This window comes from Diplotaxodon limnothrissa, linkage group LG16 (assembly GCF_057381915.1).
Source record: "Diplotaxodon limnothrissa isolate DT_005_m linkage group LG16, D_limnothrissa_male_GT1.1, whole genome shotgun sequence".
Classification (NCBI taxonomy): Eukaryota; Metazoa; Chordata; class Actinopteri; order Cichliformes; family Cichlidae; genus Diplotaxodon; species Diplotaxodon limnothrissa.
In genome coordinates, this window is record NC_140611.1 from 24,372,011 (window position 1) to 24,397,954 (window position 25,944).

The following is a 25,944-nucleotide window of genomic DNA, read 5'->3' on the forward strand; positions in this document are numbered from 1 at the left end:
CCATTGAGAACCTGTGGTCCATCATCAAATGTGAGATTTACAAGGAGGGAAAACAGTACACCTCTCTGAACAGTGTCTGGGAGGCTGTGGTTGCTGCTGCACGCAATGTTGATGGTGAGCAGATCAAAACAGTGACAGAATCCATGGATGGCAGGCTTTTGAGTGTCCTTGCAAAGAAAGGTGGCTATATTGGTCGCTGATTTGTTTTTGAATGTCAGAAATGTATATTTGCGAATGTGGAGATGTTATATTGGTTTCACTGGTAAAAATAAATAATTGAAATGGGTATATATTTGTTTTTTGTTAAGTTGCCTAATAATTATGCACAGTAATAGTCACCTGCCCACACAGATATCCCCCTAAAATAGCTAAAACTAAAAACAAACTAAAAACTACTTCCAAAAACATTCAGCTTTGATATTAATGAGTTTTTTGGGTTCATTGAGAACATGGTTGTTGTTCAATAATAAAATTATTCCTCAAAAATACAACTTGCCTAATAATTCTGCACTCCCTGTATACACCTTCAGGTAGAGTGCTGACTGGCGAAACAGGTGATAAATAGAAATGGAGCCTTACATTTATTTTACATGTGTGTGTATATAGGCCTATATTAACCAAACAGTACATTAGGTATATCTGTTCTACTACTAATTAATGTAAATATCTTATAAATATCTTATAAATGTACCAAAATCTCAGAGGGGTGTTGCCATCACCTTGTTGAATCGACACCATAAAGAATTAAGGCTGTTCTAGAGCCAAAAAGAGGTCCAACCCAGTGCTAGCAACATCTTCCCAATAAAGTGTCCAGTGAGTCAACATTTGCAGTAATTTTGTTCTTGTAATAATTAAAAAGGAAATGAAGGAGGAAATGGTGCACACTTTGTCTGTAAACTGTGATAGTTGTTATTCTGAGTTGGGAGTGATTCACTGGAAACAAAGTGTGTGTCTGTGTGTGCATATAGGTGTGTGCGATTTAGAGGTTGAGATAAACAGTGAGTGTCCGTGTGTGGTTGCCTGTCTGTGTGTCGTTCTATTAGTGCAGTGGGAAGGTGGAGGGAGGGGAAGGGGAACTCACCACTATATAATCTAATAGGATTTTCTTCCCATCTATCCACAGAAAATACAATTACAAAGCTGTAATGGGTAGCATTCTCAAATTTCTCTCGCAAATGATTTTTTTTCTTTTACTACTCTCCTCTGTGCATACCAGTGGCGAAATATTAAGCCCAATACATCCTTTCACGTAAAACATGCCCATGTGTTATAGCCCATCTTGTGAGACTCCAGGGGTGGGGCACCAGATCGACTTCCGACCTTCCACCATAATATGGTTTAACAAAGGAGGCTGATGTCATGTTGCTTGGCAACCAGCAAGGAGAATCTGCAGAATCACTCTTGATTTACTGGTCATTAAAACAGGCAAACTGAAGGCCTAACTCCACTTGTTGCTGTGAGTGAAGATGCCAATTTCAACCTTTGGCTACATTTCATATTAAGCTGGCATTTTCTAATAAAATACATTTCATATTAAGTTAAATGTTTGTTTGTTTTTTAAAGAAAAGGAATCTTGACATTTGCCATTTACAGTTAAAAAAATTGTGATGTTCTGAGAGCAACGTTAGGAATAATTTATTTATAAACAGCTATTAAGAACTAAACAATTATTTTGAGTGTAAAAGGAACCAAATCTTTACCATAGTGTAGTTACTGGGTGTGGCCCAAAGTAATAATCACATAATCATTATTAGACAGAATGGCAGGAATAATCAGCACTTTGCCATCAGCCTCTTGTTTACTTCCCACAGGGTTAGGCAGCCACAGTAGGCAAAATCAATGTTGGACTATAATGAATATTTGGACTGTCATTAATAATTAATAAAATGTTCCACACACTTAAGATGCTAATAGTTTCCGGCAGAAGCCACAAAGCACTCTCAAAAAGCAGATTCTAGTTTCTTTCATTGATGTTTTCTGAAACTGCATTTAAATGAAAATATCATCAACTTGTAGTGTACATATTTTAAGTTGTGAAGCTTACTTCTTGGCAACAACGGGCTAAAAAACTTTAAAAAAAAAAGCTTTGCAAGCCACTCGATCGCTCAAGATTGTTTTCTGATATTCATAAATCCACAATTGCTTTCAATATTCCAATAAATACAAAACATTAAGATGTCCAATTTACAGTTAGAGTTCTTATTACATCTTGCATTTGCGAGAGATCATGATAGCTTCACCATTTTACCGGTCCTCAAGTAACATAGATGTTGATCGTGGTTCAGTAATTGTCAGCACTGTTAATGTTCTACAGCCTGTTACTGTAAAAGCTGATGCTTAATGCCTTTGAATCATCATTGCACTTTAGAGCAGTTTTTCAAGATGAAATACTCTCATGCAACTGAAAAGTACTCATCAGCTTCATTCAACTGGCAAGCCTGATGACAGTGACAACAGTAAATAAATACAAATAAAATTAAACCAAAATAGGCAACTGGCTTTCATAAATTTCAACATTAAAGATTTTGTTAACTCAATTTTGATAGGTAAGCACTCACTGTAGGTGTGGTTTGACTTTCTCACTTTGTAACTTTCAGATGTTTACATAAAATATAGCCCAACAATACAAATTTAAAACTTATTTAAACAAGATCTCTTTGAGATATAGTATGATTAATCTGCCTTGTACCACCAGACATGTAAAAAAAAAGCCTCTCACAGACAGTATTGTTTTCAGCTAGATTATTTAAGTGCCTCAGTTCACTAGCACAAATGGTTTCCTCTCATAATGAGAGGAAACCATTTGTGTCATGAGATTGGTGAACTGGTTACGTTTGAACGAGACATGTTAATATGCATTAATGTGTCGATCAGTCAACAAGTAAAAGGTTTAATCCATGACCAACCTTGCATGCCCCCCTCCTTATTTGCATATTGAAGGACAAGAAATGAATACAGAAGTACATAAATAAATGCAATCAAAAATGATTCCTCACCCTCAATAAACACGAAGCAATAATTCTGAGTAAAATGCAACAGAAATATACAAAATCGACATTTTATTTATTCAAATAATTAATCATGGAAATTAATAATGAAAGAAAATGTGCCTAAAATAAACTGAATGTATAAACTTAATGTATACCAGTCAATTTATGGAAAATTGACATGCAATTAAATTAGTTAAAGTCAGCGTTTTAAGCTGAACTTTTGTTTTGTTTTGTTTTTTGAGTTGTGGAAACATGCACTATTAAATTACAAAGAAAGAAAATAAAGACAGAAAATAATACAAATGTAAATATAGCTGGATGCAAAAAATAAGAACACAGAAATTTTGGGGGAATAGTGAATAAATAAATAGAGGAATGAACACAAATGGATACAGAACCAAAATAAATGATAAATATCAATTTATATCACATTATATAAAATAATTATTACATACAAATAGTTTTAATATTACTTTTGCTACATAATACAAGGAATTTGATATATTTTTTAAGTCATTTATTTCTTTTTCATTCTGACAGTTTTATTCCCCCATAAAACAAACAAAGTGTATGTTCTCTGCTCATAAGATAAACATGCATCTTGTTGTGGTCATTGCTGTTCTTACTGGTCATTTTATTTAGGAATTGCTATATATGGCTCAGCCATATTGTCCCCCCCCCCCCCCTCCAATTTTAGAGTACAACGAAAAAGTCATTCTAGAATCTCAAAAATATAAGGGCTGTAGATGGGTAAACAAAGCATATTACACATAACAAAAATAAATAAAGATGGAAGTAGTTCTTAACAAACACATTTGAATGGACAAAAGGCAGAAAGTAGTACACTGCTATTCCAGGAAATACTGTGAATGATAAGAAGACAAATGTTATAATCTAATGCAATCAAATCGTCTCACTGAATAGCTTTTCCCATAATCCCCTTCCAGTTCCACCCTCACACTCCACTTAAGCAGTCATGAATTAAATAATGCCGCTCATACTTTACTTTCCGTGATAAAATAAATGAATGTTGTAGGCATACTTGACTTAAATGTAATCTTTATTCCTTTAGCTTTTCAGTGAAATAGGTTATAGCATTGTCTTGCATGCAGGTAATTTATACACTACAAGCATTATGCATATAAATGATGGGAGTTGTTAAAGTCTTTGTAATCAAAACATTCTTGCATTATGCATACAGTATACCTTTATGTTGAACGTTTTAATTACATGCAGAATGTAATTACATGAATGGATTTATACTTTTATAACACAGAACGAGAAAAGTTTATGAAACAGTTTAGGATGGATGTGATTGGATGTGTGAATAACTGAAAAAATGAACACAATATAAAATGTAAACAGAAGTAGGAAATAGCTTAGGACATGTGAGATGTGAAAAGCCATATCCTTGAGGTCATTCAGAATATTGTGAGCCATATTTCACTTGGCTTAGACAAAAAACATAAAAAGATTTAATGGTGCACTCTGAGAAAACTTTTTACATAAAATAAAACAACACCCCACCCCTTTTACAGTTATAATTTACAAAATGTCCATTGAAGATTATGTAAAAACAGCTTAACAGAAGGGACATATAATGACAACAGTATCCATGTGTCTCAGAAATAAGAATTTCCAACCATATTTAAGTTTTTTATAAACAATTGCAATTTTCACCTTATAGCTCCTATTGGATGCATCAAACCCCTGTTGGCCAAATACAACAACATATGGAGAATGATTTGAAAAATGATTTAACAGTGTACAAAGTATTTTTCAAGGGTTACTGATCTGACACTGATAATCAAATATAATCAGCAAACTTCTTTGTGATTTGTTTCGATTGAAGGGTAAGTTTCTGTATTGTAATAAAAAAGCAGCCTTATCAAGGCTTCTTTGCATCTGGTGGACAAATCATGGCGCACACTCTAGCATGTATAATCACTGACAATGTCTCTAGGATTTGAAGTACTATTAGTGACAAGCAAAAATAACCTTAAAGCAGTGCATTTCTGTGTAAAGTCTATACCTGAAGATACAACCCTTTCTGAAGAGTAAAAAAATGTATAAAAAGACAATTAACCAAACTATGATTTTTTTTTTCAGCAATAGCATATAACTCTCCTTTTTTCCTGCTTGAAAAATTAAGTTGAGTAATACACCAATCAGTGATATAACAACAATTCAAGACACTGGGTAGCAGAACTAGCTGCAATACAAGTAAAGCAGTAACTAATATGCCTTTCAGAACACTAAGTAATGTCGTCTCACCTCACAAGCAGACATAATGGATCTTTGCTCTTCAATTCATCCAAGTGAGTCATACTGTCATACTGTCATACTGTAGCCTGAATGGCTCTTTTCTATTTTAGAAACTCTCCTCTAGACTCAAGCAAGCACAGTCAGTTTGGCATAGTAGATATCCATACTACAGAAGAGAATCCACTGGATGTCTTAGTCACTGTGGAAGGTTGTAAACATTTTGCATTCACTACATTGTCTTTGGTGTAGCACAGATTTCCTTTACATATCTTGTTCTTTGACATCTTTGCTCACAACCTCCTTTTCACTTTTGTCTTTTTTATATTTGTTTTTTCCATTTGTTGTCACACTGTTACATGAAGGTTGAGAGGCAGCAGAAGGTGTCAGTTTGCTTTTATTGGCACTAGACGTGTTTTTAAGTTTGTCTGTGTCATGCTTTCCCTTGTTAATGAGCTTTTTATCCTTTTGATTGTTAATATTGGATGTGTCATGGGACCTTCTGTCTTTTCCTGGACACTTCCTTGTATAATGCCTGAATGCTCTCTGGATCACAACAACTGAAACCTCCTCCTGTTTGCGACGGAGGGTGGTAGTGATGGGTTCGTAGGACAACTTGGAAGGATTTGAGGCCATGAAACGCTCTTCCATTTGCTCCTTTAGAATGTCCATTTCTCCACCCTCACCTAGAACACGCTTTGTGAATGCAAACAGGATGTCTAGGCAGTGAATGCGGTCACCACTCACCATCGGTAAGTCCATAGAGATCAGGTCAAACTTGTTAGGCTTGGCTATGCGCAATGGTGGTTCCAGATTATCTGCAAATTCTGAAAGCATTTTATACTCAATGAACTGTGTTGCATGAGGATCAAACCTTTCCCAGACCTCATAAAACGTTTCAAAATCATCCTCACTCAGTGGGTCAGCACTCTCTTCAGTAGCTACACCAAAGTTTTCCAGGATGACTGCAATGTACATATTCACCACAATAAGGAAACAGATGATGATGTAGCTCACAAAGAAAATAATTCCCAGTGTAGGATTTCCACAGTTTCCTTTAAAATTACTACCAGGATTCTCCATCTCAGGGTCACAGTCATCTTCATTTTTGTTGAGAATGGGATATAGTAGGGTATCCCATCCACCTGAGGTGGTGATTTGGAACAGACAGATCATGCTGTTTGCAAAAGTCTCAAAATTGAAAAGATCGTCAATACCTCTTTCCTTCTTGACATATGCAAAGTTTGACATGGCAAAGATCGCATAGATGAACATCACCAAGAACAGCAAGAGACCAATGTTGAACAAGGCGGGAAGTGACATCATCAAGGCAAACAAGAGTGTGCGTATTCCTTTGGCACTTTTAATAAGGCGGAGGACGCGGCCAATCCGTGCCAGTCGGATGACTCTGAACAAGGTTGGTGAAAGAAAGTATTTTTCTATTATTTCGGAGAGAAACAAACCTAAAGAAAGAAATGAAAAGATTAAACACTGGATGACAGATTACTGCAATATTAAAAATGTATCAGAGAGAAACTGTAAATGAAGGTGAGTCATACCGATGATTGACAGAATAACAACGATGAAATCAAATATATTCCAGCCATTCATGAAAAAGTAGTGCCGGAGTGAGAGCATCTTTAATATGCACTCTCCAGTGAAGACGACAATGAATATCACATTTACATAGTAGAGGACGTTTTTCTTGTAGTCTGATTGTTCATCAGTTTCCACCATCATAGTGATCATATTAAGCGATATTAGAACCATGATCACAATATCAAATGATTGCTTGGTGGTAAAATCGAAGATGTATCCTTGAATCTTGTTCTAAAACAGACATGCATAGGAAAAATAAACAACAATAAATTTTGGATTAAATAAAAGTGAGGGTTTTAATTCATACTGAATGCAGTCAAGGCTTGAGTTACATACCGATGGTCTAGGGATCGGTTTTTGTGGTTTTTTTGACCCCAGTTTTTTCATGGCATTGTAGTATTTCTTTTGTTCTTCAGTCATAAAGATGTCTTGACCTCCGAAGTAAAGAAAGCATGATAGGCATGTTGAATCACAACAACATGTTGGAAGCCAAAATACCACAAATTTGTTTAAAAAGCAGATTTGATACTTATCTTTTTCTTTTGCTGATTGAAGTTGTCTATAATGACACCAATGAAGAGATTGAGTGTGAAAAATGCTCCAAATATGATGAAAACAACAAAATAACAGTACATATATAGGTTGATCTCATAGTCTGGTTGTTCTTCTGGCTACATAGATGACAGAAAAAACGAGACATTAAAACAGAGTCATCCTTTGAATTTCTGTACTGGTTGAGTTCATGTGTGCCTCATGAGGAGTGGCCCTACTTGTGTGGCATTTAGATTACCGTAAAGCCCGCCCCCCAAAATAATTTTGTTCAAATAAAAAGGACTTCAAAGCCTGATGCAGTTTGTCACCTTCAAACTTTGAACTAACAGCTAACTGGACTATTTTATCTTTACCAAGATTCTGATCTGTAAATACATTTTAAGCATTTTGATCATGATTAAGCAGCAACAGCAGGAAATGTTTGGTATGCATCAGGTGTAGTGTTCCACAGCTTTAACGTGGCCAAACAAAATAGGATAATCTAAAATTAATTTAACAGTGTTATATGTTTTTCGTGAACAACGTGTCATCTCCACAAAAAAGAAGGTGTAATATGATTTAATTAAACATTGATATTTTATAGGAGTTCAAGCATTTCAACACTGAAATACTAAAAAAATCACCACCTTGCTTTGAGAATCAACAGCAGCATACATGATGTCCATCCAACCCTTAAATGTAGCCTGTAGAAAAGAATACAGCAAGTGGCATTAAAAACACATATTGTTGTATTACAAAACTGGCACAAAATGTGACACTAATTATGAAACACAATACTGAGTTACTTACCACTTCCAACAGTGCAAGGTAACCCATGCCAACATTATCAAAGTTGACCTTGACGTTCTTCACCTTAGAATCCGTGAAATTACAGTCTTTCATATGTTTCACTTCTGATGCAGTAAACGGCTCATTTGTGGTTGTGTTGACACAATAGTAGAACTTTCCCGCAAATAAGTTGACCCCCACGATGCTGAAAATGAGCCAGAAGATGAGGCATACCAGCAGCACATTGAAGATAGAGGGAATGGCTCCCAATAGGGCATTGACAACCACCTGCACACACAAATCATGACATATCTGTAAAGCTGACAGGGATCACAGAATCTTAAAGTAATGTACCACACTGTATACTCTGGCAATGGGGAAAAACAAATGTGTGCCAACATGCATATTGACATCACACCTCATCACAGCTATGACTAACGCCAAAGATCCAACACAACTACATGGTAAAGGTGGAAACAGAATCAGGAGAGGAGTCAGCAGATGAGTTTTAAATTTTAGATAAACATTGAAATGAACACCTGGTAGAGAAAGGAGGATGCCGCAAAATTTGATTACTGTAAAAAGAAAAATACATAAAACATAAAGAAAATCATGTTACATACGCAACAAACAATATCAAAACAGCGATACTGGCATGGAAGCTATTATGGCACTACTGACGCACATGAGAATTTGTGCATGCAAATCAGGGAATACTCTGGCTACCACGTGAGGAAAGATGATCACTGTAGCAGTGCTGTAAATCTAGACCACCACAATATGAAGGCAACTAATCAATACCTGCCTTATTGATTTCAGCAGCCAACAAAGCTGTCTCTTCAGTTACATAAGTTATCAACCTGATAAGACCATGCTTGCATAGCACGGCAAAAAACTCTAATGCCGTTAGATATCACAAGAGAAAAGTGATATAAGAATAATTTGATATTTTGGTATTTATTTATTTTTTGTTTCTTAAGAGTTAGAGTAGCACTTTATTTGACTTTATTTATTTCACAGCTGTTGTTTTTATTTATTTAAGTTCTTTGTACCTTCGAGTTACAGGATTTTATTTTTTGTGTTGTATTACTTTTGATTTTGAATTGATTTATTTTCATTATTAGATGTTGTGTATTAGCTCTGTAAAAAACAAACACATTTCTTGAGTCAATGAAAACAAATTTACAATATTAAAAACAGCATTTTTTTTTAACTTATGAAAAGCACTATATAATGGGGTTGTATTCTCAGCAAGAAATTCCCGCAATGTCAAACTATTCCTTTTATCAAAATTCTGCATCACTGGTGTATATTTGAGGAAAAAAGTGATTTTTTTTCAACTTGTAGAACAAAATACTTAAGCTTACCAGGATGACAAATGAAGGCAGGAGAAAGGGAATTGGGAGAAGACAGGAATGGTTGCATGCAACAAATTGTATTTTTTATTGTTGAATCTGTGCTACAATAATTAAGCAATTTCTGATGGCAAAAAGGTGGCCCATCTAGAGCTAACAAGCTGTACCTAATGAAGTGGAAGTGTTCTGCACTAGTATATTGAGCTAGTGCTAGACAGCATGACTCTGAATGGATAAGTACTTTCAACAACTCTTACCCTCATGCCCTCAAAGCGTGACAGGGCTCTCAGTGGCCTCAGAGCTCTTAGAGTTCTCAGAGACTTGATGGCACCAAGTTCATTAGCACCTAATGCGTTGGCTACCAGACTGACCAGTGAGACCTAGAACACATGCAACACATGTCATGAGCAAAGAAGAAATATTACACACATTAATCAAAGACAGTGCAGTTTCATTCTACGTCTCAACACAACAAAGAACAGATTCAGCACTGTGTAAGCAGAGTTTCAACCTACATCAACAATTAGGAAGTCCAACCAGCACCAGGCATTTGTAAAATACTTGGCAAATCCATATGCCACCCACTTCAGTAACATCTCCAGAATAAAGATGTAAGTGAAAATTTTGTCTGCATACTCCAAAACTGTTTTAATAGTCTTCCTTTGCTCAATGTAGATATCCTCAAATGCCTAAATGTGTGGAAAAAGACAACCTTTAGTAATGCCAAACGTGCACATAATGAAATTTCCGTTTGAGAATCTATTGCTTGATGAGAGATCCTAGATAAAATATCTCACATAAATCCACAAAAGAAACCAAATTAGTCATCCAAATGCAACATTTGCTTTCTTCATGTAAATACTTACAAGGGCCCCACTGCTAAGCAGGATCATGAAGATAATAAAGCTCTCAAACCAGTTGTGCTCCACTATCCGATAACAGGTTTTTCGTAGTGTCCACCATGTCTTCCACCAGCCCACATCTACATTTACTTGACAACAACGGAATGTCTGCACACAGGCTGAAAAAAGACAATGGGCAGATGGGGTTTTAGTCATAGAAAATGCAGATTCAAATTACATTTAAGGTTAGGTAGGTGGTGAATTCACCAGCAGGGAAACAAGGATCGGGCTCCATAGTGTCTTCTAATTCAAAGTCTACGGAAATTGCTCCCTCTCCAGCTGGAAGACCATCCACTGTGCTTCCCTCTGAAGAGCTGAACTGTCCATCATCATCATCTTCAACGATCTGTTTATGAGAGAATGTGGATGAAAAAGAAGTGTTGGGTGAACAAATACAACAGAGCTATTGAGCAGCACTATTTTCACACAGAAATAGTTATAACATATGATCGTTAAATTAAAGCAGATATATGATCACACACAAACACATGCAAAACTTTAGCCAAAACAACAAACTATTAGTGCGTTGACTCCAAAGAACAGTTGAGTGGTTCTCAAGAGCAAAGGCACCAAGAAGTCTGCATTTCCTGCTCAGTTCCATATTACTGGAGGAAGAGCACAGATAGATAGACAGACAGACAGACAGACAGACAGACAGACAGACAGACAGATAGATAGATAGATAGATAGATAGATAGATAGTGAGAGAGACTGGTAAATTTAAAGCCTGGCAATGCTTTGCAGTAGCCATAAGTTCACTCCTTTAGCCTGTTGTTGTATAGCTATCTGCAGGGCGTGTCTCCTAATAGCTAGTATGAAAACAGCTTGAATGTCTTCCTGGAGAATGCAGAAGCACTTGGCTGCCCTGGGACCAGCTAATGCAGAACAGGGAATAATGTAAGCATGTTACTCTGATACATTGTATGCCCTACTGTTAATATAATGATGCTTTGTACATCCATTCTACAACTGTAAATCTGAAAAGGGGAGCTTAATGTTACATTTATGGAAAACAAAGAGTCACAAATCAACACAATATGGCTGATTTTAAAATACAAACTATTTTGAATAATCAACAGTATTATAGCAAAGCTAACTCATTGTGTGCTGAAATCCAGAAATAATGGCTAATTACCACTGTGTTTTACTAACCCTGAAAAATCATAGGCACCATATTAACACCTTACAGGATATTTATCATTAAAAATATCCTTTATGTTTAGTGGTACACTGGGCTATAGTCTATCAGTACAGTCACTGTAAAAAGAAAGTACTCCTTTTAGGTGATGTGTATCAGGACATAATAACACATTAATTAATACAACCTCAGATGAACTACAAAACGTTATATATTACACACTTCCGGGTGTGAGCACATCTATAAAAGCAGACGTTTTGGCAGTTTGCTGGTCTGAGCACTCAGGTATGTGTTAACACAATGCCAAGGAGGAAAGGCATCAGCAGTGAAGTTAGAGAAGCATTCTTTACTTCCCATACATCTGGGAAGGATTATAAGAGCATTTTGAACAAGTATGAAGTCCATCATTCTACAGTCAGAAAGTTTAACCACAAGTGGAAATCATTTTAAACCATCCACTCCTGGCTGAGCTTGCCAGGAGTGGACATCTCAGCAAATTCACCCCAAAGTCAGGCCATGCAATGCTCAGGGAAACTACAAAAAACTCAAGAGGTTTGACAGTACGAAAGTACAATTAAATAAAGACTAAACAATTATGACGTGTTTGGAAGGATTGCCATGAGAAAGCCTCTGGTCTTTAAAAATAACGTGCCAGCATGGCTTGAAAAACTCGTGAAAAACTGAATTTTAACAAACTACATGTTTGCTCATAATTCACAGTGCCACGTTTGGTGAAAAGCAAACACATCATACCAACTGCCAAAGAGTCATAGAGTCCAACATAAACTACTTTTTATAAGTATTCTGCAGTCAAATGTGAGTGCATCTGTCCAAAAGCTAAAACGTGGCCCAAATAGGAAAATTGTCCCAACCACATCAACAGATCTACAACATAATGGCTATAAAAATGTGTTCATAAATGAAGGCCTTCAAAGCAATGTTGTAAACACGTGGGCTAAAATTTCTCAAGTCATACAGAAAACAGTTACTTCAAGTTATTGCTGCTAAAAGTGGTTCAGTAAGTTACTGAATCATGGGGTGTACATGTCACATGCTAATTCTATATATATATTTTGACTTACTTTTTGTTAAATAAATAATTGTTTAATCATTAACATACACGAGGGAGGGGGAAACATATTAGAACAAACAAATCAAGTGAGTGAATTAAAGTCATCAAAGAATTATAACCCTTTAATCTCTGTTAAAGGGTTATTTGATTCTTCTCATAAGCAGGGCACTCTTTGATGAGTCTGATGTATTGTAAGGAGTTCTTACAGCATCTGTATCAAGCAACAACAAGTAAGCAGAAACAATACAACCCTTCCTTTAAAATACTGCCAAGAAATATTATTTTTTTCTGTTACCCATCCAAATAATAAATACATTCACGGACAGCAGCAATAACAATGCAACAGTAATATTATAGAGACTCAATATATTCCTTTCCTACAACACAAAACACCGTCCTCTTAGTAGGAGGATTAAGCTCCCTAGCACTCAGACTTAAATGGCTCATAATGTAATGTGCACACTGGTATTTTCCCGTCTATATGGTCTCTTCTTGTTAGAAGGCTATGGTATATGTGCAGTTAGGGAAAGTATCATGATACATGTCATTGCCATGACTGTAGATTGTAGGCTAAGTCCTTCACTTCACTTCACTTCACTTCTTCTATTTGCATACAATACAAGAATGGAAAAACCCCCCAAATGACCAGTGTCACTATAATGAGTGCCCTGAAAAACTGACCTTTTTTTATTGAGCCATACTATAAACCTCTGCTGTGCAATAAGGTGCTTGAGCTTTTTTCATGTTCAAAGCTTGTAAAATTCAATTAAACCTGAAAGTTATCTTCCAATTTACACACAGTATGAAAACCTCAGGTAGGGCTTGAGCCATCACTTGAGACAGCATCTTACCAAAAACAAAATAAATGAGTTTAGACAAAAGAGTTTAGAGAAAAGCAATTGTTCATGCTCAGGAGATGGATATACAAAGTGATCACTGCATTTCCAAGTGTCAGGAAGGGAAGAAATTTCATCAAGAAATTCAAAGAGAGCCACACAGTACAGAACAAGCTTGGCAGATGTAGCAAGAGAAGAATTTCAAATACTCTGGAATTTTGAACCTGGTATTTTTAAGTTTTTGTGAAATAATTTTGTTTCTGTGTGCAAAGTAAAATAATGTAAGAATAAAAAAAAAACTAGGATGTTTGGAAATGAACACTAGGATGTGTTAAAATTCCTTTCTCTGTTAAACAGGACTTGGAAAAATTTGTGAAAAGTTATAGACGACTAACAATTCTGTCCTTTGCTGTATGGTAATGAATATCTAATTTACCTCACCAACAGTGTTCTTTTAAACCAAAGTCCTATGTGATTGCATTACATGTCATAAACATTTAACTTGCAATGTCATTTAAAAAATGTGCTTTAAAACAGAAATCAGGAATCTAGAGAGAGCAGTTTGACCAACAGGATCCTTACCGCAGGGCATCCTATTGCATCTGATGATGCACTGCTGAAGTCCTCAGTGTTAAGATTTTCAAAGTCAGACTCTCCGATAGCAATAGGAACAGTGACAGTCACACTAGGGTTGTTGATGAACGACATTATGGAATCATCACTCCTGCTGCTGACTATGTATTTGTCCCCAGTTTTGTCCACGCCAATCACCTCTCCATTGCCATGATTGGAGATTCCGTTTGACCCTAAAGGTTTGTGGAGTTCATCCAGAGATTTTTCCTCATCCTTCTTTTGTTTCTTATCTCTGAGGCAGGCGCTGCTGCAGGTGCTTCGAAGCACCGACTTTGTGAAGGCAATGCCTTTGTGTATGCGTGCCATGGCAATTTGCAAATTGTTTGACTCAGGGTCATCTTCTTGCTTTGCCAGGTTGTCAGCACTGAATGAACTCAGCAAAAGAGCCAAGAAGAGGTTCAATACCTATAAGGTAATGATATACAAGATAAGATTTGTAACTGATAATAACAAAAGAGCACATATTACTGTAAAACTGAATAATGAACAGGTTACTAAATTGGGAATTACATTTTTAAACAGATTAATGAATTAATGAATTGACCATAAAATGTAATGTACCACAAGGTTTCCTATAAACATGACCATCATGTAGAGAGTGAGACACTTGGGAATCCCAGCCACTTCCATACAGTCCCACATGGTTTCTATCCACTCTCCACAAAGCACCCGGAAAACAATGAGGAATGAATGGAAGAAGTCATTCATGTGCCAACGAGGAAGTGTGCAGTCCTCAGAAATTTTACACACACAGTCCTTGTATTTTTTTCCAAATAGCTGCATGCCCACCACAGCAAAGATGAAGACGATAATGGCCAAGACCAGTGTCAGGTTGCCCAAAGCCCCCACTGAATTACCAATTATTTTGATCAGTTTATTTAGAGTGGGCCAGGATTTAGCCAACTTGAATACTCTAAGCTGTAAAACAAGAGGAAACAGAAGTTATTTCCTAACTCAAAATACAACACAACATACATGCTATTGCATTTGTTACAAATAGAAGCATATAAATCCTTAGGAACTATGTAGATCCAAGTTTTGTCTTTCCTTTTTTTTTTTTTAAGTGCTTAACCAGAGATAGTGACAGTAAACCAGCCTCAAATTATAATGCTCCCTCACAGCTAAAATTATTTTTATTATCAAATGTTTTTATAGTGGTATACATTGGGATTTTTACATTGTATGCTGTGCTGCATGTTCTTTCTGTCAGCATGTCAGGGGTGTGAAATCTAATGGCTGAGTCACACTAGAGTAAAAATAGGATGACAACCTCTGGCTGAGAGTGGGAAAAAAAATCTGTGGTTGCCCAGTAATTGCATAGAACTAACCATTTCAAAGGCAATGAGTAAGTTCATTGCACTTATTTGCAATAATTTCGATCATGCCACAGTCTCCGACCACTATTTTCATAGTCTGATTATAGCATTAGGTAACAAAGCCAAAGCTAACCAAATAAACAGCAGGGTGCTGAGTGGATGAGTGGATCTTGTAACATATTGTTTGATTATTTATTTAATTATAGCAGAGTAAACCTGCTCTTCAGGTTTGGTATTTCCTAACCAACTCAGATCTTTTGGTATTATTTGCTAAGTGACTGCAAGTTTGAATATACTGAACACAGGCAAACACTGTAATAAATGTATACAAAGATACAGATAATTCCAAAGGTTTCGCTTGCTTCTTGATGCAAGTTTAAATTATATTTAGACTTACCAATCGGAATGATCTCAAAGCAGACATGTTCTTCGAACCTTCCAAACAAAGCTCTATCAAGCTTAAACTGACAATGATCCCATCAAAGATATTCGATCCCTCCTGAAAGTAATAGTATGGATCCAGTGCAATCACCTTGAAGACCATTTCAGCCGTGAAGATGCCGGTGAATATCTATACACACACACACACACACACACACACACACACACACACACACACACACACACACACACACACACACACACACAGACGCATACAAAGAAAAACCCCAGTGAAGATTAATAAAATCAATAGATATTTATATTTAAAAAATATTCTCTAAATTGAACTAACCTTATTGCCAACAGCAAGCATGCTTTGGAACCCATCACTCATTGGATAATGTTCCATGGCCATAAACAATGTGTTTAGTGCAATGCAGATGGTGATGAATAGATCCATAAATGGGTCCATCACGATTAGTTTGACAATTTTTTTTAATTTCAGCCATCCTGGACAACACTCCCAGATTAGGAAGGTGTGGGCAAAATCATACCAGCAAGGAGGACACTTCTGCCGTGACTCTTCAAGTTCTGATTGCAAAACATATTTTGTGTGAAAGTACAATTTAACTTTTTTAACACCACAGATATAGTCAGGATTGGCTATTCATGCCATGGTGAAAAACACCTACCCTCCATTGTGGTGGTTATGACACTAGCAATACTATGAGCTCTCTGTCTGGCCTCTGGGCTCTGAAGGTAGTCCATATATCCCTGGTTTATTCCTCCAATGCTCTGTCTATATTCTGTGTCAGTGGTGTCAGCCTAGGGATAGAAACAAATTTTACACATAAAATGTAACCATACAAAAATATGTTGCATTTTACAGTACAAGCATAAATATTTATCATCGCATAACATTTACTAAATAAATGAAAAAAAAAAAAGCAGAGGAAACTGTTCCACTGAAAGCTGCATATCTTTAAACTATCCAAAAAGAATATCTTACAGTAAAGCTCTGGAATAACTGACATAGTATTGGTACATTGATCATATAGTTAGAAGCTACAGCTCTGCCTATCATTGTCCAAAAGCACAAAGCAGCAGTATAAATCAAAAGCACTTGAGCCATTTCAATAACCAAGAGTCCATTATTGTATCATTGATAGACTCAGGAAGAGTTTAAGTTTAAGTTAAAATTCCAAGGTTCATTTGAGTTTAGAAAAGTTGTGACTTATATTTTCTGACATGCTAAGCTGCATAGCTTGCTAAAATAACTGAGAAATAAACAAAACAAAAAACTGACAAGCATAGTTTGTGACATATGTGTGTAATAAATGTGTGTGTATAAGAGCCAGAAAGATGAAAAGGCCAAAATAAACAAACAAAAACAGAGCAATACAGTAAGCAAGTTATTGGGCTGTCTGGGCTACAGAACCCTTTCTTACATTGTCTCCAGTGGAGGCCATATCTAACGTCACTTTAGGTGGAAGGAGCCCCCCGGGTGATGAAGGGAGTGCATTCCTACCCACCAGAGACACAACGCCATTGCAGTCTACAGAGCTGTGCCTGATCTCACGGGGCTGAAATCTGCGATGTGAAAAGAAGCTGCACTGGCTCATACTGCTGCTGCGTCGATCACACCTTTGGGGAAGAAAAAAAGAGCCCCTCCGACTCAGGGTGTCCTCAAAAATGCTGTTCTCATCATCAGCAAATTCATTTTCTGAGCCCACATCCTGGGCTTGACTTTGGAAACTGAAAAGGCTGGTCTTGCTATTCCTTCTGGGTGAGAAGAGGGGTCCATGAAAACTCAGAAAAGACTAGGAGAGAAAGATAGTCTCCGATGGATGTGATATATGACAATCAAAAAGAGGACAGAAGAGAGAGACAACGATCTTCATATGTACAAATGAAGAAAAAAAGGAACGATTTCTTTGGTGAGAAAAACTTCACGATGATGATGATTTCAATAAAAATGCAAAATTAAAACTGTTAATGAGAACAGTAAAGATCATGATAATGATCATGATAGTGGAGAAGGAAAGCATGATGATTATGGGGATGATGACGATGATCATGATGAATTGTTGCAAGAAGGAAATTGCTCATAAAAAATATATCCTGATGATGGCATATGATAGGAACTAAAGAATTTGATGAAGACAGAAGATGATGATGAAAGTGATGAAACCGATGGCAATAAAAGTGTGATGGCAGTAAAGAAAAGGTTGCATTTAGATTAATGACATGAGATAAAAGAAATCAAAACAATTTGTTAGCAGCTCATGAATGTTTAGAAAAGTTAGTAAATCCATATTAAATATCCTAAAAAATTATAATACATACACATACAACCTAAAAAATCAAATGGCTGCAATGTGTAAGTTTAAATTTGGTAGCCACATTGTCAGTCCATTTGCTTCTCCTGCCTTTCAGTCATTTTGAGCCCTGCAAGAGTTTGACAAAAGTCAGTCAATCTTCTCGCTGACAAGGCTTACAAAGAGCTTTCTGAATATATATCTGCCATTCAAATTAAAGAGAGTGATCACAGACTGTCATTTTGAGTCGTCTTTTAATAAATTACTGAAACTGGAGTGAATTTAAAACTGGTACTGTCAGTACTTTTTACATGATTTTGAAATAAAGTTATATTGAAAAATGTCAACAATGAATATTTCACCATATTGAACACTGCATTAAATGCCACTATAATTTGGCAATTTAAATAAATAAAAAAAGATTAATTTAAATTATGAAAAAAATGGATTTGTACAAGCCGAGTTGGAACAAATGTAACTTATAATAGAATACACTAATTTGCAAAGCACATAAACCCAAATTGTATTCACAGTAGAAGATCGAAAACATAACAAAAGTCTGATCTGGAAAAGCACCATTTAAGAAATATAATGGCTAAATCGGAAATTCAATGCCAGCAATATATCGAAAAACAAGTAGGACAGGTTCAGGTTTAAGTTTTTGTTGCCTCCAGTTTTGAAACATGTTGCTGCCATCAAAATGAGACAGTAATTTTCATTAAATAGTAAAATGCCTCAGTTTAAACAGATGATATGTTTCCTGTGTTCTATTGTGAATAAAATGTGAGATTTGTAAAAAATTGCATTCTGTATTTATTTGCATTTTGTATAGGGTCCCAACTGTTTAGGATTGTTTCATTCTAGAGTAATTTACAATAAGTGTAGTAAAGCTACAGTAATAAAGTACCGTATAGTAATAAAATATAATACACCATGAAGATGTGAAAGGAGCTTTAGAACCGAAAAGATAATATCGCTTTCATGGCATAGAAAAATACCTGATGTGCAGATGAGCATTTCATGTCATATTTGAGCAGGTTTGCATCCACAGAGAAGCGACTGCGAGCCCTCTGTATACTGTCCTGTGACTCAGATTTGGGAAGTTTTCCCTCGGTCTCTTTTCCTTCTTCCTCCTTTTTTTTCTTTCGCCTGTTGCGTCTCTCCTTTGCACTTTTGGAGCTCAGCTTAGAGGCATCAGAGGAACTCTCTGTGCCACCAACTTTATCACCGGCCTCCCCACCCACTGCTGCTGCAGCAGCTAGTGCTGCCTAGAAGAGGGAAGATAAGACACTGATGGTAAACAGGCTGATAAATGTCTGATTCTTGATGTGAACCTCCTGGAGAGTTAGGCCCATTCTGCATGTGTGCATTCTGCCAGTCTGCCTGTGCAAGCTTCCTCCAGGTAATCCAATTGCCTCCAAATGTTATTGGTTGAGATTTAAAATGTGCTGTAGGTGTAAATAGTTGTGTTGTTGATAGTGATAGATTTGCAACCCCCATAGACCTCCCAAGAGAGAGGCAAGTCTTAAATAAAACAGGAGCCCAAATCCAGAGACCTTAGCTGAATAAATGATCATGAGAATGTGTGGATGGATTTCTCTACTGGTAAAATATAAACATAGAAAGGAAAAAAAGTGTCCTAAATAAAAAAGGGAAAAGCCCTCGAATGACTATATAGGTAATAAATCACACTTACCACTTAAACGTGTAGATATTATATAAAATTACTACACAACCAGTATACAGTTATATAAAATACAAAATTGCAAAACTGATTGCTACTGCTACATCCTAGATGCAAGAAGGAGCGTTTCCGCAGGTCCTTCCTCCCTGCAGCTGTCAGACTGTACAATCAAAAATGCTCCCAACAATCATAGATGTTTACATCTGCTCTGTAACTGCAATAATTTAATCAACCGATTTGCACTACAACCTGGCTTTGCCTCTTATCTGTAGTTAATTTTATTTTATTTAATAACTGTACAGTACTCTGTTTATAGTAACATTTGTCCTGGATATAAATATGTATGAAAAAAATTGTGTATGTTTCTTTCCCCTTGTGGGACAGTTAAATGATTATTCTATTCTATTCTATTCTATTCTATTCTATTCTATTCTGATTGAATTTACAGTACTTCAAAGAAGATGCATTTTGACTTAACTAAAATTATATCTTGAGAGAAATTTAAGGACTCAATCAATGTACCTGAGCTTCCTCTTGTTGTTGTCTCAGCTGCTCAACCATGGCCTTAAACTCCTCTTCCTTCTCCTGAGCTTCCTTTGCAGCGGCCTGGTTCTGCTCCTCATAGGCCATGGCTACAACCGCCAAAATCAGGTTGATCAGGTAGAAGGAACCAAGGAATATGATGAGCAAAAAAAAAATCATGTAGGGCTTCCCAGATACACGCAAAGTCTGCAACGAAAAAACAAACAAGATTTTGCACTTTTTCAAATAAAGTATTTATACTTAACATAAAACACTAGGTTCCCGTATTTCTTTTTTTATTCTAACTTTTTACAATTTTTCACAATATTTTTATATACCTGCCTTTGGCTGACATGACTACACTGTGCTAAAGTGTGGAGACATGCAAAAATCCACCCTAATACAGTGGATATTTTAAAAGTTAGAGGGCCTTCAAATAGAGGTGTATCTAAAGATTGCACATGTTAACTTATATTTCTAGAATTTCTCAACTCAGAAGTAAAGATGATAAAATTGAATTTTCTAGGTATGAAAGAAAATCACAGTAGAGCTTGGTAAAACCTCAAACAAATCACTTTCATTACCGTTTCAAATTTCAAAATCTAAAGTCGATGTCTTTCATTGATCTTCACATTGATTTTCTTTCATTCATCATTGTTATAGAGTAATAGTAACAACAAAACGAAGATTAATAACTTGTCAGCTAATTTACTACAAATCCCGCCTGTCCATTTAACTCCTCTAAACTCCATGTTTTCATATTCAGCGTGTGTAAAAACCTTAAACTTTGAATTCCACATTTTGCATTTATGTTATTTCTTGCTCTAAAACTGAAATAGCCACTCTACCATCTATGTAATTATGCTGTAGCAACAAAACATAATTGCTCTTATATTCATTTGCCTGAGACCAAAACTATATCAGCCAAATTATCTGGTAGTACATGTAAAAAAAAAAAAAAATACAAAAGTTATGACATAAATACACTGCAAAATTAGTTACAGTGACACACTGGACTCTAGTGTTTAGTGTTATAAATCATCCATGATGCTATTGTCACATGTCTCATGGAGAGAAGGGGAATATGACAAAAGTTTAATAGAGTTGCATATTACCTACATTTTTTTTCTTCAGTAATATATATTAAGTACTTTTTTATTTGATGGATTGTCAAATCTGTATGTGTATATGGATAAATGTTAATATGACTTTACATATAACTATCAAACAAAGAAAACCGTTTCTGTTCCATTTCACATTCAAGAAATGCGATCATTTGATGGCTTATTATTAGTCAAAGTTAGTGCAGAGTGCTTAAAAGACCTGCTTATGGGAGTCTTATTGTATTACTGTTTGCTTTTCTTGATAGTACAATGTAGGCAGTAGCCTATTTGCAGTACACCCACATGTTTTTTTGCAGCCATTGAAACTATGTTTGCCTATGTTTGCCTCAGTAGGACTCTTGTTTTCCTTTGACCAAGATGCACCTGCACGGCATTTAGATGTTTGTTTAAACAGAAAGCTCTGAATACTCTCTATAATACTGTGGTAGGAGAATGCTTTTCCCATAAACAGCAGGCACTGCCATTTCATGTCCTCAGAGAAGAAAATATGGAACAATCTGAACCACGTGAGGTTAAAAGTGTTTTTAAAAACAACCAAAGATGTTTTCATAGAAACAAAGTTAACTAAACGCAATTTCTGGAGAAACTGCAGTGGCATTGTTGATTGTAGTTTGCTTCTGGTGCAGCCAAAAAATTGAAAGTAAAGAGGTTGGAATATTTCTGAAATAGTCTAAAATTTCAAAAATCTTAATAGAAGCACCGAGAGCACAATCAAGCTTGTCTTTTGATGTATGAACAGTCTGTCTACAACAAATGCTATCAGACTAGTTGGCCAGTGAAGAAGAACAAGGATCACCGACAACAATAACATTTTTAATGTACCTGCTGGTAAAGGTTTTCCCAATAATCCTGGGTCATCAGTCTGAACAGTGACAGGAAGGCCCAACCAAATGAGTCAAAACTGGTGTAACCATAGTCTGGGTTCTTTCCCGCTTTGTAGCATATGTACCCCTCTGGACAATGCCTGCAAGAAATCGACTCTGTTAAGCTCTAAAGGAACTGGCACCACAACGCATTATATTCAAAATGAGCCAGAATTTTTCTTAAAATGGCACATTTTCTCATTTTAAAGCTGAGATGTGTTTTCTGTTAACCATGTTGATAAAATTTGGTTATATGAGGAAATTGTTACATTCTGTTATTAGTTATATTTTACACATGGTCTCAACTTTTTTGGCATTGGGGTTGTGTTTAATATGGACTTTATTCAGTACTCTGGTAACTGGAGAGGAAGCTTGCTTACCCAGCTCCACTGCTGTTTCCACAAAGCAGTGGATCTTTGCTATTCGAAGGAAGGTAATAATAAAGACCTGTTTGGAACAGAGAGAAAATAGTAGTATTTAATAGCAGTGGTTTGTTGGAGGTCAATCACAAATACTGATGTAAGTATCAACAGTAGAAATGGGGTACAGCTCTGCAATGTACAGCAGTGATTGAGTAAATTATCTCGACTAGCTGTGACTTCTGTGTTGCAATATACACTTTTCATTTAAATTTTTAATTGTTATGTGTTAATTTGAGATTTGAGTGTTAATTTTTAAATTTCTTTTTTTTTTCTGGGATCAAATACTTACTTTTATTTTCAAAGTCCACAGTCACATTTGTGTTATTCCAATAGCTTTGTACAAATTCTTCTAGTATGCACTTATTTTTCAGATTGCCCATAAACAGTTGTAAACCTATTAGGGCAAAGACACTCAGGCAGAAAACTGTGAGAATCATCACATCAGCAAGCTTCTTCACTGACTGGAACAATGCAGCAACAATGGTCTTTAGGCCTGTAAACACAAAATCACTTGCAGTCAGTCGAGAGACAGTAAATATACAAAGGGATACCAGTGAGCTTTTCCTTTAGTGGTAATCCACTTAGAACGCATCCATGTTTTTTTTAGTATATTTTTTTGTTTGTTTGTTTGTCTAAACCCAGTGCCACCACTATTTAATCCATCTTGTTGATCTTTTGGAAATAAGTTAGAATAAGAGCAGATTCTCTCTCTCTTTTTTCATTACCATCTACAGAACCACCTATAAGATGACATACATTTTATAGGTTGGGATTGTTAAGAATTGTTCATTTTCATACTGGTGAAACAACTCTGGGAAATAGGTGTGATAATATAAATTTGGCACTGGTGGGTCCATAGCTGCTCAAGGGTGGGCAATTGGATGAGCGTACTGTTAAACTATGAAAGAACAAAACAAATATGGTAACTGCTTACCTGGAATGACAGAAATTGCTTTGAAAGCTCTTAATACTCTGAATGTCCGAAGGACTGAAACATTGCCCAGGGATACAAACTCTGTTACATACCTGCAAGAAAAATTATAATTATTTTAGAATTCAGAGGGGCTGACGGCACGATATGGCAGCCTCGCCTCTGTCAGTCTGCCCCAGGGCAGCTGTGGCTACAACTGTAGTTTGCCTCCACCAGTGTGTGAATGTGAGAGTGAATGAATAGTGGAATTGTAAAGCGCTTTGAGGGTCGTGAAAAGCGCTATATAAATGCAATCCATTATTATTATTATTTACAGAGATGACAATAGGTGTAACATAGAGTCATGCAAAACAGCAATAATGAAGCTACAGTCAGTACCAAAAAATTAACGCCAACAAGCAACGTCTCTGTTTATGAAAGCCTGATTATTTTTTTCTTTGGTGAGTCTTTTCCAAATGTGTGACAAAAACTACAAAAATAATGAAAAAGCCCTGTACTTACGCCATGACAATGACAGAGAAATCCAGCCAATTCCAGGGATCTCTTAGAAATGTGAACTTTCCTATACAGAACCCCCGAGCTAAAATTTTAACGAGGGATTCAAAGGTGTAAATCGCTGTAAATGTGTACCTGTTAGAAAAAGGAACACCAGTTACTCTTCACAGTATCTACACTGTGTGTATGTTATGTATGTTTGTAGAACACTTACTCCACGTTCTTTGCCCAGTCAGGTGGTTGGTTCAGTGTCATAAATGCACAGTTAGTGAGAATAGTGCACATGATCACCACGTTGAACAATTTACACACAGTTGTCAAGGAAGTAACAGATTTTGTTGTGAAAGTAAAATAATTTTTTCATGTAAATAAAGGAACAAAGTGAACATGTAATCCTGGGCTTAGGTCAGCTCAACATCAACATTATTCATGCATATCAGATTCATATCTTAATGAAAGGATATGAGTGTACCAGAATCTGAATTGATAGCCTTCGTAGAGGGTTGAAGGCACTCAGGAGGTACAAGGCTGGACTGGCATTGAAGCGAAAAATGACCTTTCCTTTGTTTAATACAATGAAAGTCTGGGGGAGAGAAACAGACAGACAGACATTTATACATCTTTATACTCTTATGTGGATACTCTTTGACTGTCTTGCATTATAGTTTACAAAAGTATACAACATCATACAACACTGTGCAAAAGTCTTGGGCCACTCCTCATTTCTTTATTTTTAAAGCATTTTAAACATAAAGAAATTAAGGGTGGTTCGAGAATTTTGCTAACAACTTTATATACTGCTGACAAATTTCATATGAATCATTTTTATTGACTTCTCATTTAAGATTTAAAACCAACAGTGGAATTTTAATAGCTGCGTGCAATTTCATAAATAATGAATTAATGTAAACTCGAACACTACAGAGAAAAGATCTAAACTTGGAGCTTAGTGTTCAAGTTTAAATTTAAGCAAACCTACCTTCTGATTACTGTAGGTGGGATCCAGGTCCTCCAGTGGTATCGACACCAGTCCTTGAGGAATGTCTCCATATACAAGGGGGAGTGGTTTGCCTGCCTCCAGGTCACGGTTTGGTCTGAGCTTAATTTCATTTTTGCGCTTTTTCTTCTCTCCCTTGGGTTTCTTGGCATTCTCTTCAGTAATCCGTTTTTCGATGGCTTTAAGTGACTCATGGGTAAAGGGACGGAAGCTGTCTGGACCTGGTGGTACAAGCAGCTGTTCCATCTTTTCATGCTGCACCTTCAGAGTGAGCAGCTAGCCTCGAGCAACAGAAAGGCCTCTGGCATTAGAAAGACACAATATAGGGAGCAGTTTAAATAGCAGAGTTATATTTTTCTTACATCCAACATTATTTGGCTAAAAAAATGCAACTTAAAATTCATTTTGTTATGACCTGCCTCTCATTAATAACTTTTAATCGAGAAGAAAGAACAGTGTGTTTGTTTCTGCTCTTAGGTCAGAGGAAAAAGGAAGCTATAATGAGCCTAGAGTTGGCTGTCATACATATAAATTCCTTTCAGCTATGGTAAAATTAGATCTAATTACCTGCTCGTCAGTAGATAAAATTAAGATTTTACATGACAATGATCAATTCCAGGTGAGACTCAACTCCTCTTCCATCCCTCAAAATGGAAAAAGTCTGCTTTTCCCTCACTGAGACAGAGCAGTGAGAGGAAAAGATCCATCTTACTAATAGGCCTGACTAATGTGATGTGTTACAAAGACCTATGCACTATTAAATATGAATGCCTCATAGACTGTG

The 25,944-nt window shown here is 36.2% G+C and overlaps 1 protein-coding gene across 2 annotated transcripts; it reads right to left on the bottom strand.

Moving 5' to 3' along the window:
* Positions 1-5,516: 5,516 nt before the first annotated feature.
* On the bottom strand, positions 5,517-25,406 carry LOC146616260 (sodium channel protein type 2 subunit alpha-like). Of its 2 annotated transcripts, none has more exons than XM_085374047.1 (25): positions 25,143-25,406; positions 24,631-24,746; positions 24,378-24,470; positions 24,170-24,298; positions 23,672-23,763; positions 23,027-23,230; positions 22,696-22,762; positions 22,275-22,416; positions 20,329-20,535; positions 19,121-19,390; positions 16,497-16,629; positions 16,157-16,395; positions 15,821-15,994; positions 14,669-15,025; positions 14,057-14,512; positions 10,636-10,774; positions 10,393-10,547; positions 10,042-10,215; positions 9,784-9,906; positions 8,193-8,459; positions 8,030-8,086; positions 7,385-7,522; positions 7,188-7,292; positions 6,812-7,082; positions 5,517-6,715 (listed from the first exon to the last, which is right to left on the bottom strand). In XM_085374047.1, the coding sequence occupies exons 1-25, from the start codon at positions 25,404-25,406 to the stop codon at positions 5,517-5,519; spliced, it is 5,571 nt and encodes a 1,856-aa protein (XP_085230173.1). The 2 variants fall into 2 exon arrangements, with proteins under 2 accessions (XP_085230173.1, XP_085230172.1); XM_085374046.1 differs by having other exon boundaries at positions 24,378-24,467; positions 24,628-24,746.
* Between the last annotated feature and the right edge of the window lie 538 nt (positions 25,407-25,944).

Excerpts from the sequence above, each read along its gene's own strand:
- LOC146616260 (XM_085374047.1), bottom strand. The coding sequence starts at position 25,406 with ATGGAACAGCTGCTTGTACCACCAGGTCCAGACAGCTTCCGTCCCTTT. Across the intron at positions 24,471-24,630 it reads TCAATTCAGATTCTGGTACA|TAAATTGTTCAACGTGGTGA; the intron begins CTCATATCCTTT and ends GACAACTGTGTG. Across the intron at positions 10,775-14,056 it reads ATGCAATAGGATGCCCTGCG|ATCGTTGAAGATGATGATGA; the intron begins GTAAGGATCCTG and ends TCTCATAAACAG.